This window comes from Salmo trutta, chromosome 30 (genome assembly GCF_901001165.1).
Source record: "Salmo trutta chromosome 30, fSalTru1.1, whole genome shotgun sequence".
In the NCBI taxonomy this organism is placed as follows: domain Eukaryota; kingdom Metazoa; phylum Chordata; class Actinopteri; order Salmoniformes; family Salmonidae; genus Salmo; species Salmo trutta.
In genome coordinates this window covers 12,126,771-12,144,296 of record NC_042986.1, presented here as the reverse complement: position 1 = coordinate 12,144,296, position 17,526 = coordinate 12,126,771, and the positions used below count along the sequence as shown (strand labels likewise).

At 43.5% G+C, this 17,526-nt stretch overlaps 1 protein-coding gene across 2 annotated transcripts; it reads left to right on the top strand.

The window, feature by feature from the left end:
* The first annotated feature begins 9,907 nt into the window (after positions 1-9,907).
* On the top strand, positions 9,908-17,031 carry LOC115167969 (trypsin-3-like). Of its 2 annotated transcripts, none has more exons than XM_029722768.1 (4): positions 9,908-9,980; positions 10,612-10,753; positions 15,773-16,039; positions 16,324-17,031. In XM_029722768.1, exons 2-4 carry the CDS (start codon positions 10,625-10,627, stop codon positions 16,492-16,494), a joined length of 567 nt encoding a protein of 188 aa, XP_029578628.1. In that variant the 5' UTR covers positions 9,908-9,980; positions 10,612-10,624; the 3' UTR covers positions 16,495-17,031. The 2 variants fall into 2 exon arrangements, with proteins under 2 accessions (XP_029578628.1, XP_029578627.1); XM_029722767.1 differs by having other exon boundaries at positions 9,941-9,984.
* Positions 17,032-17,526: the final 495 nt, after the last annotated feature.

Sequence of the window (17,526 nt, the reverse complement as noted above, 5' to 3'; positions counted from 1 at the left end):
AAAAACAGAAATACCATATAAGTATTCAGACCCTTTGTATGAGACTCAAAATTGTGCCCCAATTTCCATTGATCATCCTTGAGATGTTTCTCCAACTTGATTGGAGTCCACCTGTGGTAAATTCAATTGATTGGACATGATTTGGAAAGGCACATACCTGTCTATATAAGGTCCCACAGTTGACAGTGCATGTCAGAAAAAAAACCAAGCCATGAGGTTGAAGGAATTATCCGTAGCGCTCCGAGACAGGATTGTGTGGAGGAACAGATCTAGGAAAGGGTACCAAAACATTATGGCAGCATTGAAGGTCCCTAAGAACACAGTGGCATCCATCATTCCTAGAGCTGGTCACCTGTCCAAACTGAGCAATCGGGGGAGAAGGGCCTTGGTTAGGGAGGTGACCAAGAATCTGATGGTCACTCTGACAGAGCTCCAGAGCTCCTCTGTGGAGATGGGAGAACCTTCCAGAAGGACAACCATGTCTTCAGCACTCCACCAATCAGGCTTTTATGGTAGAGTGGCCAGATTGAAGACACTCCTCAGTAAAAGGCACATGACAGCCCGCTTGGAGTTTGCCAAAAGTAAGATTCTCTGGCCTGATAAAACCAAGTTTGTACTCTTTGGCCTGAATGCCAAGTGTCACGTCTGGAGGAAACCAGGCACCATCCCTATGGTGAAGCATGGTGGTGGCAGCATCATGCTGTGGGGATGTTTTTCAGCGGCAGGGACTGGGAGACTAGTCAGGATCGAGGGAAAGATGAACAGAGCAAAGTACAAAAAGATCCTTGATGAAAACCTGCTCCAGAGTGCTCAGGACCTCAGACTGGAGCGAAGGTTCACCTTCCAACAGGACATCGACCCTAAGCACACAGCCAAGACAACACAGGAGTGGCTTCAGTCTCTGAAGGTCCTTAAGTCGCCCAGCTAGAGTCCAGTCTTGAACCTGATCGAACATCTCTGGAGAGACCTGAAAATAACTGTGTAGTGACGCTCCACATCCAACCTTACAGAGCTTGAGAGGATCTGCAGAGAAGAATCTCCCCAAATACAGGTGTGCCAAGCTTGTACCGTCATACCCAAGAAGTCTTGAGGCTGTCAAAGGTACTTCAACAAAGTACTGAGTAAAGGGTCTGAGTACTTATGTAATTTTTTTTAATAAATGTGCAAACATTTCTATAAACCTGTTTTTGCTTTCATTATGGGATATTGTGTGTAGCTTGATAAAAAAACAACAACAACAACAATTTAATTCATTTTAGAATAAGGCTGTAATGTAAACAAAATGTGGAAAAAGTCAAAGGGTCTGAATACTTTCCGAATGCACTGTATATATTGTTTCAGGACGACAGGGTGGCCATGGAAACGGACATCGGAACTAAGAAACCTGAGAATACTGTTGAGTTCCTAGATCCATTCACCTTAAGATTGGATTAGTGTAGCACAGGTCAAGGTGAACGTCTCTGTCCGGCCTCTCCTTTGTTTCAACATGGACCTGCCTTCAGTTTTATTATCTATACTTCTGGAAGTCCTTGCTGTGCGCTGTAAGCAAATGTTTCATTTTCTATTTTCTGGTTAATTTACTGTTGTAGTACGTGGCTGCGCTTGGATGACTAGTCTGTTGAATGCTGATTTTATGATTGAATGTGAAAAGACGAAGGTAAAAAAAAGTAGAAAGGATTATAGTATAATTTGCTCATTGTTAGTCTTAATATCATAAGCTTGAACAGTTTTTCTATGTTCTGTATTTATTTTTTCTGATGTCATATACCCCTTGGGACTATCTTTTTGCCAATTATTTGTCACTGTCATTTTTATCTAGAGATGATTATTGCTACAGTTGATTTGTTTGAAATTAGGAATCCTAATTTAGAAATGAAATCACTTTGACAGTTATGGCTGAGGTCCAAAGTGGGAAGAGTCATTTATCGCAAATGTCAGGCTCACTCTCATCTGAAAAGGCAAGTTAGGATGTCGGACTTATTTGTCTGACCAAACAATTATTGACAAGCTACGTTTTCACCCAAACACTCCCGAGGTGATTTTCTTCTAATACTATTTTTAGCTTCTTTAACAGATGCTCAATAATGTATTTTTACTCTAGCAATTTTTTTCACATATCAATTACAGGAAAGAGGCACAAGTTCAAAAGTGCATTTCAGTTATACCTTTGGATTGAAAAACTATGGAAGCAACGCATGTTTATTAAACCATGGAACTTCAAGGTAGTTTCAGATTAGTGTCTTCAAACACATGCTCTCTGTGCCTTATAGTTCTTGTTCATTATGTGTTGGTTCCCTAGGTCTTAGTTCCATAGACTTACATATATCACTAGTTCTCATACTATGTTCATCAGTAATCATCCATTTCAAGCACCTACTATACCTGAATAATGGTGCAGTCTATGCAGCTTGGCATTTACTGAGATGACTCCTGTACTGGAGGCAGCTCTGCGGAGTGTTCACTAGCTGGCAGTCACAAAGTCATAAAATCGGATTTTAAACCTAACCTTAACACTAACCTTAACCACACTGCTATCCCTAATGCCTAACCCTAACCTTAAATGATGACCAAAAAGCACATTTTTGTTTCCATGAATTTTGACAATATAGCTAATTCTGACTTTGCAGCTCCCCCATTACACTTATATTTGACGTTTTAATAATTTATTAGACGCTCTTCCCCAGAGCATTCATCTTAAGATAGCTAGATGGGACAACCACATACCATGTGGCGGAAACCACTCAGTTCTGCCTCCAGGGCAAGACTCATGACAATGAATGTTAACCAGTGCAGTCTATTCTGTGCTGGGTCATATTGTATAGGGTTACCTTTCCTGCTGCTTCTTACATGGAACTGTCTAATTATAGCACGGGACAGGATCAATATCCAGGAACCTAATGGAGCATTGGCTTTCATCCCATAGAGAGATCTCAGTTCCTGTCTGGTCTCTACCCACTGGGCACAGACGTCATTTCAACGTCTAGTTTTGATTTACATTTGGTTGAGTTGTCAACTAATGTGAATTCAATGTGAAATCAACAAAAAATGTCACCATGTCATTGGATTTAGGTTGAAACTCCATTACGTTGAAGAGTTTTGCAAATCCAATCAGTTTTCGACGTTGATTCAACGTCATCACATTGATTTCTTTAGTTGAAATGACGTGGAAACAATGTTGTTTCAACCAGTTTTTTGCCCAGTGGGTGGTGCTCAAACCTGGGTTTTCTGTGTGTTAACTTTATTAAATACATACTGTACCTAGACTGTGTCCTAGACAATTTCCCCTTCTAGGACAATACAAAAAGACAAAAAGGTGGCAAGTATGATGCAGATAAACTTTAGTTAATGTAGTACATGGACCTTAGTTCCCTCTGGAAAAATAAAGTTTATTGTATCCTATTCTATCTTATCCTCTCCTATACATGATGAGTAAACAGACAACAGTAATATGAGGGATGTTACTCTGAAACGGTCTTCGCAAGATGCTTTATATGTATAGATATTCACAGAAACAGCACAAGCAAAACAAAGCATGTCATGGAAAATAAGATCCAATCCAGGTCAAATTCAATATTCTCCCCCAAAAACATGTTACCAACATGAGAGTCGACACTCAATAAAAGGCCACAGTGAAACGTGATTGATATTGACTCTGATTCTGTGCACGCCTGAGATTGCATTTTATTGATCTGTACAGAATCTGTGCCATAAAACCCTATGATGTTGTCTTTATGAGGTGTGTGCTGCCACAGTAACTGTTACAACCGTATGTGATTGTGTTGTGTACTATATGCTTATGTTTTATATTTTTTTATATCACAGGCCAGGAGCTGATACAAGGGCGTATAGTGGGAGGATATACCCCTGCACCCCATTCCATCAAATACCTTGTATCAATACAGTCAGTTAGAGGACAACACTTTTGTGGAGGATCCTTGATAAATAAATACTGGGTGCTCACAGCAGCACATTGTACTCTAGGGTAAGTTCATTTTCATATCCTTGTTTTGTCATTATTTGACCCCCCCACACACACACACACTTTCTGTAATAGTAAGCTTTACATATGCGTACAGTATGTATGTCACAAGTGCAAACCTGATCTAACCGGACAAAATTAACCAGGTCAGATATGATATAGATATAGTATACAGCATTACTCATTCTGTAACTTAGTATTGATGGGAAATTATGTAGCTACGGTGGCCTCAAAAGTACAGTATACAGGAACTGGGAAACAATATAATAGACTCATTGACACAGGGCAGCTCGACTTGACATCCATAATAGTGTGTGGGTGTGTGTAAGTCAAGTCCATTAGCAGGTCCATGGAGAGGTATCAGATTGTCCCAGCTGAAACGTATCAAGGCTGAGAGCAAGTGCCTGAAAGCGATACAGGCACCAAGCTCACAATGAGGGGTTTTGTGCCGTGATTCTGTGGCACAGCAATCTGACTCAAGCATCCCAGGGCCCAGAGGCTAATCGACGTACTTACATACTGTATTGTACTGACACCAAAACACAGAAGCTTTTGTTCGGGAAAGTGAATTTACACATTAACCCAAAAGGCAAGATTTATGTCTGTACATTTTTATGCATATTACATTTTTTTAAGAATAGAATCTAGGACAGATATTGTGATGCAAGCTATTACGGCTGAGCGACCTTTGTGACACTTTTTTGGGGTAACACGTTACTGTGGGTGTCGTTATGCATGCATTCATTAAGCCTTTATAACAACTATATAACACAATTTAATATTTGTCATAAGCTGTCATAAGTACTTTTAAATAGTTATGAGTCACAGTATGAGATGTTATAAAACCGGTTATAATGGGTGTTAAAAATGACCGTTCGTCCTGTTGTCATATGCTCTGTCAACTGCTAATAAAAACTGCTATTACATCGTCTGCATGACAACTCATGCTACATAAGAGTCAAGATACCAGATTTTGTAACAGGGTGTTATGTAATTTACCAACCAGTATTACATTGAACGTAATGATGGGCGTCATAACCATGTCATATGGTTTGCACGAACAAGTACATTTTCATTAACTTTTAGATGTTATAAAACAGTTATGAGTGTGCTAATACACACAGGATGAGTTGAGAATATCACAAATCTTGACGATTCAAAGGATCTCCAAGAGAAACGTGCAAATGGGAGCACAGATGTACTTAATTTTTATTTTTTATTTTATTTATTTTTTATTTCACCTTTATTTAACCAGGTAGGCAAGTTGAGAACAAGTTCTCATTTACAATTGCGACCTGGCCAAGATAAAGCAAAGCAGTTCGACAACATACAACAACACAGAGTTACACATGGAGTAAAACAACATACAATCAAAGATGCAGTAGAAAAAAATAAGACTATATACAATGTGAGCAAATGATGTGAGATAAGGGAGGTAAAGGCAAAAAATGCCATGGTGGCAAAGTAAATAAAGTATAGCAAGAAAAACACTGGAATGGTAGATTTGTAGTTTGAAGAAAGTTCAAAGTTCAAATATAAATAATATGGTGCAAAGGAGCAAAATAAATAAAATAAATAAATACAGCAGGGGAAGAGGTAGTAGTTTGGGCTAAATTATAGATGGGCTATGTACAGGTGCAGTGATCTGTGAGCTGCTCTGACAGCTGGTGCTTAAAGCTAGTGAGGGAGATAAGTGTTTCCAGTTTCAGAGATTTTTGTAGTTCGTTCCAGTCATTGGCAGCAGAGAACTGGAAGGAGAGACGACCAAAGGAGGAGTTGGCTTTAGGGGTGACCAGAGAGATATACCTGCTGGAGCGCGTGCTACAGGTGGGTGCTGCTATGGTGACCAGTGAGCGGAGATAAGGGGGGACTTTACCTAGCAGGGTCTTGTAGATGACCTGGAGCCAATGTGTTTGGCGACGATTATGAAGCGAAGGCCAGCCAACGAGAGCGTACAGGTCGCAGTGGTGGGTAGTATATGGGGCTTTGGTGACAAAACGGATGGCACTGTGATAGACTGCATCCAGCTTGTTGAGTAGGGTATTGGAGGCTATTTTGTAAATGACATCGCCGAAGTCGAGGATTGGTAGGATGGTCAGTTTTACGAGGGTATGTTTGGCAGCATGAGTGAAGGATGCTTTTTTTTGCGAAATAGGAAGCCAATTCTAGATTTCACTTTGGATTGGAGATGATTGATGTGAGTCTGGAAGGAGAGTGTACAGTCTAACCAGACACCTAGGTATTTGTAGTTGTCCACAAATTCTAAGTTAGAACCGTCCAGAGAAGTTATGCTGGACGGGCGGGCAGGTGCAGGCAGCGATCGGTTGAAGAACATGCATTTAGTTTTACTTGTGTTTAGGAGCAGTTGGAGACCACGGAAGGAGAGTTGAATGGCATTGAAGCTCGTCTGGAGGGTTGTTAACACAGTGTCCAAAGAAGGGCCAGAAGTATACAGAATGGTGTCGTCTGCGTAGAGGTGGATCAGAGATTCACCAGCAGCAAGAGCGACATCATTTATGTATACAGAGAAAAGAGTTGGCCCAAGAATTGAACCCTGTGGTACCCCCATAGAGACTGCCAGAGGTCCAGACAGTAGGCCCTCCGATTTGACACACTGAACTCTGTCAGAGAAGTAGTTGGTGAACCAGGCGACGCAATTGTTTGAGAAACCAAGGCTACTGAGTCTGCCGATGAGGATGTGGTGATTAACAGAGTCAAAAGCTTTGGCCAGGTCAATGAATACGGCAGCACAGTATTATTTCTTATCGATGGCGGTTACGATGTCGTTTAGGACCTTGAGCGTGGCTGAGGTGCACCCATGACCAGCTCTGAAACCAGATTGCATAGCGGAGAGGGTGCGGTGGGATTCAAAATAGTCGGTAATCTGTTTGTTGACTTGGCTTTCGAAGACCTTAGAAAGGCAGGGTAGGATGGATATAGGTCTGTAACAATTTGGGTCAAGAGTGTCACCTCCTTTGAAGAGGGGGATGACAGCAGCTGCTTTCCAATCTATGGGAATCTCAGACGACACGAAAGAGAGGTTGAACAGGCTAGTAATAGGGGTTGCAATAATTTCGGCAGATAATTTTAGAAAGAAAGGGTCCAGATTGTCAAGCCCAGCTGATTTGTAGGGGTCCAGATTTTGCAGCTCTTTCAGAACATCAGCTGAATGGATTTGGGAGAAGGAGAAATGGGGGAGGCTTGGGCGAGTAGCTGTGGGGGGTGCAGTGCTGTTGAATGCAGTAGGGGTAGTTAGGTGGAAAGCATGGCCAGCCGTAGAAAAATGCTTATTGAAATTCTCAATTATAGTGGGCTTATCGGTGGTGACAGAGTTTCCTATCCTCAGTGCAGTGGGCAGTTGGGAGGAGGTGTTCTTATTCTCCATGGACTTTACAATGTCCCAGAACTTTTTAGAGTTGGAGTTGCACGAAGCAAATTTCTGTTTGAAAAAGCTAGCCTTGGCGTTTCTAACTGCCTGTGTGTATTGGTTTCTAACTTCCCTAAAAAGTTGCATATCGCGGGGGCAGTTCGATGCTAATGCAGAACGCCACAGGATATTTTTGTGTTGGTTAAGGGCAGTCAGGTCTGGGGAGAACCAAGGGCTATATCTGTTCCTGGTTCTAAATTTCTTGAAAGGGGCATGCTTATTTAAGATGGAGAGGAAGGCATTTAAAAAAAATAACCAGGCATCCTCTACTGACGGGATGAGGTCAATATCCTTCCAGGATACCAGGGCCAGGTCGATTAGAAAGGCTTGCTCGTTGAAATGTTTCAGGGAGCGTTTGACAGTGATGAGTGGAGGTCGTTTGACCACTGACCCATTACGGGTGCAGGCAATGAGGCAGTGATCGCTGAGATCTTGGTTGAAAACAGCAGAGGTGTATTTAGAGGGCACGTTGGTTAGGATGATATCTATGAGGGTGCCAGTGTTTGCGGCTTTGGGGTTGTACCTGGTGGGTTCATTAATAATTTGTGTGAGATTGAGGGCATCAAGCTTGGATTGTAGAATGGCTGGGGTGTTAAGCATGTCCCAGTTTAGGTCACCTAGTAGCACGAGCTCTGAAGATAGATGGGGGGCAATCAGTTCACATATGGTGTCCAGAGCACAGCTAGGGGCCGAGGGGGGTCTATAGCAGGCGGCAACGGTGAGAGACTTGTTTTTGGAGAGGTGGATTTTTAAAAGTAGAAGTTCAAATTGTTTGGGTACAGACCTGGATAGCAGGACAGAACTCTGCAGGCTATCTCTGCAGTAGATTGCAACACCGCCCCCTTTGGTCGTTCTATCTTGTCTGAAAACGTTGTAGTTAGGGATGAAGATTTCACAGTTTTTGGTGGACTTCCTAAGCCAAGATTCAGACACAGCTAGGACATCCGGGTTGGCAGAGTGTGCTAAAGCAGTGAATAAAACAAACTTAGGGAGGAGGCTTCTAATGTTAACATGCATGAAACCAAGGTTATTACGGTTACAGAAGTCATCAAAAGAGAGCGCCTGGGGAGTAGGAGTGGAGCCAGGCACTGCAGGGCCTGGATTCACCTCTACATCCCCAGAGGAGCAGAGAAGAATAAGTATGAGGGTACGGCTGAAAGCTATAAGAATTGGTCGTCTGTGACGTCCAGAATAGAGAGAAAAAGGAGCAGGTTTCTGGGGGCGATAAAATAGCTTCAAGGTATAATGTACAGACAAAGGTATGGTGGGATGTGAGTACAGAGGAGGTAAACCTAGGCATTTAGTGATTATGAGAGAGATATTGTCTCTAGAAACATCATTGAAACCAGAAGATGTCATAGCATGTGTGGGTAGAGGAACTGAGAGGTTGGATAAGGTGTAATGAGCAGGGCTAGAGGCTCTACAGTCAAATAAGCCAATAAACACTAACCAGCTTGCCAAAAAAACATAAAAATGTTGAAACTAAATGGATAACAAAACCAACGTTGCATGGGACACAACAGGATTTGTGACAGCTGTGAAAAAGGAATATGTGCAAGCTACAGTAACAATGACTGCTATATTATGAAAAAATGGCTTGTTAATCAGGTAATTGAGTAGTTAGTTTATGTTGCAATAGAGATAAATAATAAGGGTGTCTTTTTGTAGGCACTAATGGAGGCTAACTCCGCTATGGCTCGTTGGGAAATGATTATGGGGAAATTAATAGTTTTTTTGGATAAATGCTGGACATAAGGTCTGTGGTAAACTAACTGTAAGAGAAATGGAACTACAACTAGCTAAAACTAAATCAAATTATTTTTGACGTATATCCCAAAACCCCATTATTTTCTCCATTAATTTCCCCCACAGGAATGGCTAATGAACCAGAGGTAGAAAATGCTAACTCATTTAGTTTTTTTAGGACTACAAGCTGGTGAGCTTTATTGCAGCATTTCGCTGACCCACCGACGGCTAGCTATCTAGCAATCTGCTAGCGCTAGCTAGCTAACTTTACTAGCTACAGGTGGAGTTAAAAAACTCTGTAGCACATTACACATTAACATTTTTAAACACAATTACCTTTTCATGTTAATACACATTATTTAACTCAAGCAAAGTAACATTATTGTTATCCATGTTATTTTCTGTAGCTAGTGCCACATGAGCCAATATCTCTTCTCCTATCTTATTTCCCACCTTTCTTCTGATTTCAGCAATATGATTCGCTGGCACGAGAGCTCTCAATAACATTTCATTGGATCTCCAAACTGTCCATGAAATTTCAGCTATGTGATTCGCTGACACAAAGCAGATCCAATGAACAGTTATTAAGAGCCCTTCTGTCAGATAATCATATCGATGAAATCGGAAGAAGGGTCAAAAGAAGGGTTCCTCCTTATTTGAATTTAATGAGTTAGCCACCATGCTAGAATGGCTAATGCCTAGGAATGCTAAATGTTGCGTATCACATTCAGCCAATCACGCTGCAGCAGTCTGTTGTTTACCCCTGGCTGAATGCGGAGCGCAACATTAGCTACTCCAGCATGGTGATGGAAAATGGTGTTTCAAAAGGAAAGTATGCATATTTTCTTCATTTTCTTTCCGCCTTCTTGCCATTAAATTGAGTTAAGGAGGAAATCAATGCCTTTGCAGCCTGAATGGACATGAACAGTCATTTTTAACACCCATTATAACCGGTTTTAAACATCTCATACTGTGACTCTTAAATTGCACCCAGAAGAATTTCTAAGGATAATTTAGTTGCTAATGGTAGCCTGAAGTTCCCAGGTTGGCCTTAAATTTGAGTTACCAAATGAGAGGGGACAGCACTGAGCTAGACTGCAACGTTACTTCCTGGAGTAGCTCAAACTGTGCATATTACATCTCCCTGAGACACAATCCATTTGGCTTCAATGCGCTATTGAGTCTTCACATGGGATAAAATGGTGTCACGTGATTTATGGCTTTGTCCATTCATATATATATAGTCATTGGCAAAGTGTTACCCTAATTAGTTAAACTATGTTGGTTGAGCTACAGTTATGCTCCGGTGATGACACTGAGTGGAATGAAAAATAATTAGACTGCTGAACAGTAATTTCCTCCAGTTTGTCAATACATATGATAAGGCCTACTGTGTATATCCATGGTTGGCTCTGCATTAACTTGGAAGTAAATACAAATATGTCTCTTTCCTTTACAGGGTGGAACAAATTATGATAGTAGCAGGAGACTATTCAGTAAGCATGTATGAAGGGACAGAACAGTTCTTCATACCCCAGCTCTTAATACCCCACCCCCAGTACAACAAGATTACAAACAACGCAGACATTATGCTTATCAAGGTAAAAGAGAGGAAGAAATACTAGTAATATCTGTAGAATCTAGGTAGGTAGTATACTATACCAATTGTACCACCCTTTGCCTTGATGACAGCTTTGCACACACTTGGCATTCTCTCAACCAGGAATGGAATGCTTTTCCAACAGTCTTGAAGGAGTTCCCACTTATGCTGAGCACTTGTTGGCTGCTTTTCCTTCACTCTGCGGTCCAACTCATCCCAAACCATCTCAATTGGTCGACTGATTGTAGAGGCCAGGTCATCTGATGCAGCACTCCATCACTCTCCTTCTTGGGCAAATTGCCTTAACACAGCCTGGAGGTGTGTTGGGTCATTGTCCTGTTGAAAAACAAATGATAGTTCCACGAAGCACAAACCAGATGAGATGGCGTATCGCTGCAGAATGCTGTGGTAGCCTTGCTGGTTAAGTGTGACTTGAATTCTAAATAAATCACTGACAGTGTCACCAGCAAAGCACCCCCACACCATCACACCTCCTCCTCCATGCTTCACGGTGGGAACCACACATGCGGAGATCATCTGTTCACCTACTCCGCGTCTCTCAAAATGTGGACTCATCAGACCAAAGGACAGATTTCCACCGGTTTAATGTCCATTGCTCATGTTTCTTGGCCCAAAAAAGTATCTTCTTCTTATTTGTATCCTTTAGTAGTGGTTTCTTTGCAGCAATTCGACCATGAAGGCCTAATTTACGCAGTATCCTCTGAACAGTTGATGTTGAGATGTGTCTGTTATTGAACTCTGTGAAGCATTTATTTGGACTGGTAACTCTAATGAACTTATCCTCATGCAGAGGTAACTCTGGGTCTTCCTTTCCTGTGGCGGTCCTCCTGAGAGCCAGTTTCATCATAGAGCTTGATGGTTTTTGCGACTGCACTTGAAGAAACTTTCAAAGTTCTATAAACGTTCTGGATTGACTGACCTTCATGTCTTTTAATTAAGGTAATGATGGACTGTCATTTCTCTTTGCTTATTTGAGCTGTTCTTGGCATTTACATTTACATTTAAGTCATTTAGCAGACGCTCTTATCCAGAGCGACTTACAAATTGGTGCATTCACCTATAATATCCAGTAGAACAAACACTTTACAATAGTGCATCTAAATCCTTTAAAGGGGGGGGGGGTTAGAAGGATTACTTTATCCTATCCCAGGTATTCCTTAAAGAGGTGGGGTTTCAGGTGTCTCCGGAAGGTGGTGATTGACTCCGCTGTCCTGGCATCGTGAGGGAGATTGTTCCACCATTGGGGTGCCAGAGCGGCGAACAGTTTTGACTGGGCTGAGCGGGAACTGTGCTTCCTCAGAGGTAGGGAGGCGAGCAGGCCAGAGGTGGATGAACGCAGTGCCCTTGTTTGGGTGTAGGGCCTGATCAGAGCCTGAAGGTACGGAGGTGCCGTTCCCCTCACAGCTCCGTAGGCAAGCACCATGGTCTTGTAGCGGATGCGAGCTTCAACTGGAAGCCAGTGGAGAGAGCGGAGGAGCGGGGTGACGTGAGAGAACTTGGGAAGGTTGAACACCAGACGGGCTGCGGCGTTCTGGATGAGTTGTAGGGGTTTGATGGCACAGGCAGGGAGCCCAGCCAACAGCGAGTTGCAGTAATCCAGACGGGAGATGACAAGTGCCTGGATTAGGACCTGCGCCGCTTCCTGTGTGAGGCAGGGTCGTACTCTGCGAATGTTGTAGAGCATGAACCTACAGGATCGGGTCACCGCCTTGATGTTAGTGGAGAACGACAGGGTGTTGTCCAGGATCACGCCAAGGTTCTTAGCACTCTGGGAGGAGGACACAAGGGAGTTGTCAACCGTGATGGCGAGATCATGGAACGGGCAGTCCTTCCCCGGGAGGAAGAGCAGCTCCGTCTTGCCGAGGTTCAGCTTGAGGTGGTGATCCGTCATCCACACTGATATGTCTGCCAGACATGCAGAGATGCGATTCGCCACCTGGTTGTCAGAAGGGGGAAAGGAGAAGATTAATTGTGTGTCGTCTGCATAGCAATGATAGGAGAGACCGTGTGAGGATATGACAGAGCCAAGTGACTTGGTGTATAGCGAGAATAGGAGAGGGCCTAGAACAGAGCCCTGGGGGACACCAGTGGTGAGAGCACGTGGTGCGGAGACAGCTTCTCGCCATGCCACCTGGTAGGAGCGACCTGTCAGGTAGGACACAATCCAAGCGTGGGCCGCGCCGGAGATGCCCAGCTCGGAGAGGGTGGAGAGGAGGATCTGATGGTTCACAGTATCAAAGGCAGCAGATAGGTCTAGAAGGATGAGAGCAGAGGAGAGAGAGTTAGCTTTAGCAGTGCGGAGAGCCTCCGTGACACAGAGAAGAGCAGTCTCAGTTGAATGCCCAGTCTTGAAACCTGACTGATTAGGATCAAGAAGGTCGTTCTGAGAGAGATAGCAGGAGAGCTGGCCAAGGACGGCACGTTCAAGAGTTTTGGAGAGAAAAGAAAGAAGGGATACTGGTCTGTAGTTGTTGACATCGGAGGGATCGAGTGTAGGTTTTTTCAGAAGGGGTGCAACTCTCGCTCTCTTGAAGACGGAAGGGACGTAGCCAGCGGTCAAGGATGAGTTGATGAGCGAGGTGAGGTAGGGGAGAAGGTCTCCGGAAATGGTCTGGAGAAGAGAGGAGGGGATAGGGTCAAGTGGGCAGGTTGTTGGGCGGCCGGCCGTCACAAGACGCGAGATTTCATCTGGAGAGAGAGGGGAGAAAGAGGTCAAAGCACAGGGTAGGGCAGTGTGAGCAGGACCAGCGGTGTCGCTTGACTTAGCAAACGAGGATCGGATGTCGTCAACCTTCTTTTCAAAATGGTTGACGAAGTCATCCGCAGTGAGGGAGGAGGGGGGGGGAGGGGGAGGAGGATTCAGGAGGGAGGAGAAGGTAGCAAAAAGCTTCCTAGGGTTAGAGGCAGATGCTTGGAATTTAGAGTGGTAGAAAGTGGCTTTAGCAGCAGAGACAGAAGAGGAAAATGTAGAGAGGAGGGAGTGAAAGGATGCGAGGTCCGCAGGGAGGCGAGTTTTCCTCCATTTCCGCTCGGCTGCCCGGAGCCCTGTTCTGTGAGCTCGCAGTGAGTCGTCGAGCCACGGAGCAGGAGGGGAGGACCGAGCCGGCCTGGAGGATAGGGGACAGAGAAAATCAAAGGATGCAGAGAGGGAGGAGAGGAGGGTTGAGGAGGCAAAATCAGGAGATAGGTTGGAGAAGGTTTGAGCAGAGGGAAGAGATGATAGGATGGAAGAGGAGAGAGTAGCAGGAGAGAGAGAGCGAAGGTTGGGACGGCGCAATACCATCCGAGTAGGGGCAGAGTGAGAAGTTTTTGATGAGAGCGAGAGGGAAAAGGATACAAGGTAGTGGTCGGAGACTTGGAGAGGAGTTGCAATGAGATTAGTGGAAGAACAGCATCTAGTAAAGATGAGGTCAAGCGTATTGCCTGCCTTGTGAGTAGGGGGGGAAGGTGAGAGGGTGAGGTCAAAAGAGGAGAGGAGTGGAAAGAAGGAGGCAGAGAGGAATGAGTCGAAGGTAGACGTGGGGAGGTTAAAGTCACCCAGAACTGTGAGAGGTGAGCCATCCTCAGGGAAGGAACTTATCAAGGCGTCAAGCTCATTGATGAACTCTCCAAGGGAACCTGGAGGGCGATAAATGATGAGGATGTTAAGCTTGAAAGGGCTGGTAACTGTGACAGCATGGAATTCAAATGAGGAGATAGACAGATGGGTCAGGGGAGAAAGAGAGAATGTCCACTTGGGAGAGATGAGGATTCCAGTGCCACCACCCCGCTGGCTCGATGCTCTAGGGGTATGCGAGAACACGTGGCCAGACGAGGAGAGAGCAGTAGGAGTAGCAGTGTTATCTGTGGTGATCCATGTTTCCGTCAGCGCCAGGAAGTCTAGGGACTGGAGGGTAGCATAGGCTGAGATGAACTCAGCCTTGTTGGCCGCAGACCGGCAGTTCCAGAGGCTGCCGGAGACCTGGAACTCCACGTGGGTCGTGCGCGCTGGGACCACCAGGTTAGAGTGGCAGCGGCCACGCGGTGTGAAGCGTTTGTATGGCCTGTGCAGAGTGGAGAGAACCGGGATCGACAGACACATAGTTGACAAGCTACAGAAGAGGCTACGCTAATGCAAAGGAGATTGGAATGACAAGTGGACTACACGTCTCGAATGTTCAGAAAGTTAAGCTTACGTTGCAGAAAATCTATTGACTAAAATGACGAAAATGATACAGTACTGCTGGCTGGTGGAGTAGGCTAGCTAGCAGTGGCTGCGTTGTTGACTTTGTTTGACCGTGTAGCTGGCTAGGTGTAGCTGGCTAGGTGACCTCGATAGTTTCAGTACTACACCTTGTCATGATACAAAAGCAACTTTGTAGCTAGCTAACATAACACTAATCAAGACGTTCCTTTGTAATGTATTTTAGTTTCTACAGTGTTACTAGTTGGCTGGGTTAGGAAAAATGGCGTCGCATATTATAGAGTTGGTCTTTTACCAAATAGGGCTATCTTCTGTATACCCCCCCTACCTTGTCACAACACAACTGATTTGCTCAAATGCATTAAGAAGGAAAGAAATTCCACAAATGAACTTTGAACAGGGCACACTTTGTTAATTGAAATGTATTCCAGGTTACTACCTCATGAAACTGGTTGAGAGTGTGCCAAGCTTCCATCAAGGCAAAGGGTGGCTATTTTGAAGAATCTAAAATCAAAAATATATTTTGATTTGTTTAACACTTTTTTGGTTACTATATGATTCCATGTGTTATTTCCTAGTTTTGATGTCTTCACTATTATTCTACAATGTAGAAAATAGTAAAAACAAAGAAAAACCCTTGAATGAGTAGGTGTGTCCAAACATTTGACTGGTACTGTACTTTTTCACTCAAGGCTTAGTTAAATGTCATCATTAGGTGTTTTATTACTCTTTGAAGGCCTTGGTAAAGGACATAAAGTTTTTTCTTCAAACCTAACCTGACCCACATTTCCTGTGTCTGTCTCCATCTCTTTTCAGCTGAAAGCTCCAGTGTACCTGAATAGCTATGTGTCCATCGCTCCACTGCCCCGCCAGAGTGCCTCGGTGGCAGAGGGGCAGTTGTGCAGGGTGTCAGGCTGGGGGTTCACCAGCTCTAGTGGGGGACAGATACCCTCCTCCCTGCGCACAGTCAAACTTCCCATCGTCTCCACAGCCAAATGCAACAGCAGTGAGTCTTTCAATGGGAACATCACATCCACCATGATCTGTGCAGGCTACAGCGCTGGCAGAATGGACGCGTGTAAGGTAGGACCCACGTTATAGTCACTAGGATAGGGTTTTACGATTTCTAATGCGATGGGTCGGATTATACCTAATACTAGACTAAAAAGCATGTTTAATACATATTTTCCATTGAGCATGGCTGTTAGTCGAGGGAGTAGGTTTAAGCTTGGTCCGTCAAACATGCCTTAAATCTTTAGGATATCTCGAAAAATCGAATTTGGCATCCAAATATTGATTGCCATTGCACACGGTATCGAGGATTTTGTGTCTCTAAACTCCAGGCTTTTGTCTGTCTGTTGTTTCAGGGAGATTCTGGGGGCCCACTGGTGTGTGAAGGTCGGATCTATGGTGTGGTTTCCTGGGGGGTGGGCTGTGCCGATGCCAAGTACCCAGGAGTCTACACTGCTGTGTCAAAGTATCGCAGGTGGATAGACCGGACCATATTCAGCTACAACGGACGCTGCAGCAAGTATTAGAATCAAGTGATTCTGTCTCAAACACTACCCTTATCTTGAACTTGAAACATTTCAGAGAGCTTGATGTGAAACATGTCAAATTTGGGGATAAAAAGTCTCCCAGTTTCATGTAGCTTTTCATTACTTTTATTTGTGTATATTGATTAGATTGATAAAAAATTGATAGAAACAGATAATGGACAATTCCCAACATGTTCTTGCAGTACAGTATGTTGCTACTTTTAGTCCCCTAGCAATGCTATTCCACAAAGCAACATGAAGAACAACTGATAAAATATAAATAATTTCAACAATAAAACATTTATTTAACCAGAGATGTAATGCCAAGTTAACATGGTTAAGTTTAAATGAAGACCAGTGTTATCAACCAGATAAGCATAAACTTGAATTAAGCAACTTCAAGTCTGAGAGGTGAGTGCATGTATATTTAGACTACATAGAATAGTTCAATAACTGTGAAATTGTAAGTGTGTTATAAAAAACTGAAGTGAACTGTATGTTTTCCTTGTTTTATATAATACATAACTACCAATTCAAGGTGGACTGGTTTTATTTTCACAATTTGTATTACAAGGGTGTCATCCAGATTTAATTGAGGAATCAAATTCTGGACAGTCATATTTACAAAAAACATTGTGGAGTAGAACTGTTATCAACTTCCAAAGTTGCCGAACAAATATCCCAGCTGTACCCATAATTGTATTTATTTATTTAACCCTTATTTTACCAGGTAAGTTGACAGAGAACACATTCTCATTTAGCAACAAACTGGGTAATAGTTACAGGGGAGAGGAATGAGCCAATTAGAAGCTGGGGATGATTAGGTGGCCATGATGATATGAGGGCCAGTGTCACATCCTGACCATGGTAAGCTGTTATTTTCTATGGTAGAGTAGGTCAGGGCGTGACAGGGGGGTTTATTCTATGTGTTCTGTTTCTATGTTCTTAGGTTCTAGTTTTTGTATTTCTATGTTGGTTTGTTTGGGACGATCTCGAATTAGAGGCAGCTGGTCCTCGTTGTCTCTAATTGGA

Excerpts from the sequence above, each read along its gene's own strand:
- LOC115167969 (XM_029722767.1), top strand. The coding sequence starts at position 9,953 with ATGGTGATGGAAAATGGTGTTTCAAAAGGAAA. Across the intron at positions 10,754-15,772 it reads CAGACATTATGCTTATCAAG|CTGAAAGCTCCAGTGTACCT; the intron begins GTAAAAGAGAGG and ends ATCTCTTTTCAG. Across the intron at positions 16,040-16,323 it reads GCAGAATGGACGCGTGTAAG|GGAGATTCTGGGGGCCCACT; the intron begins GTAGGACCCACG and ends CTGTTGTTTCAG.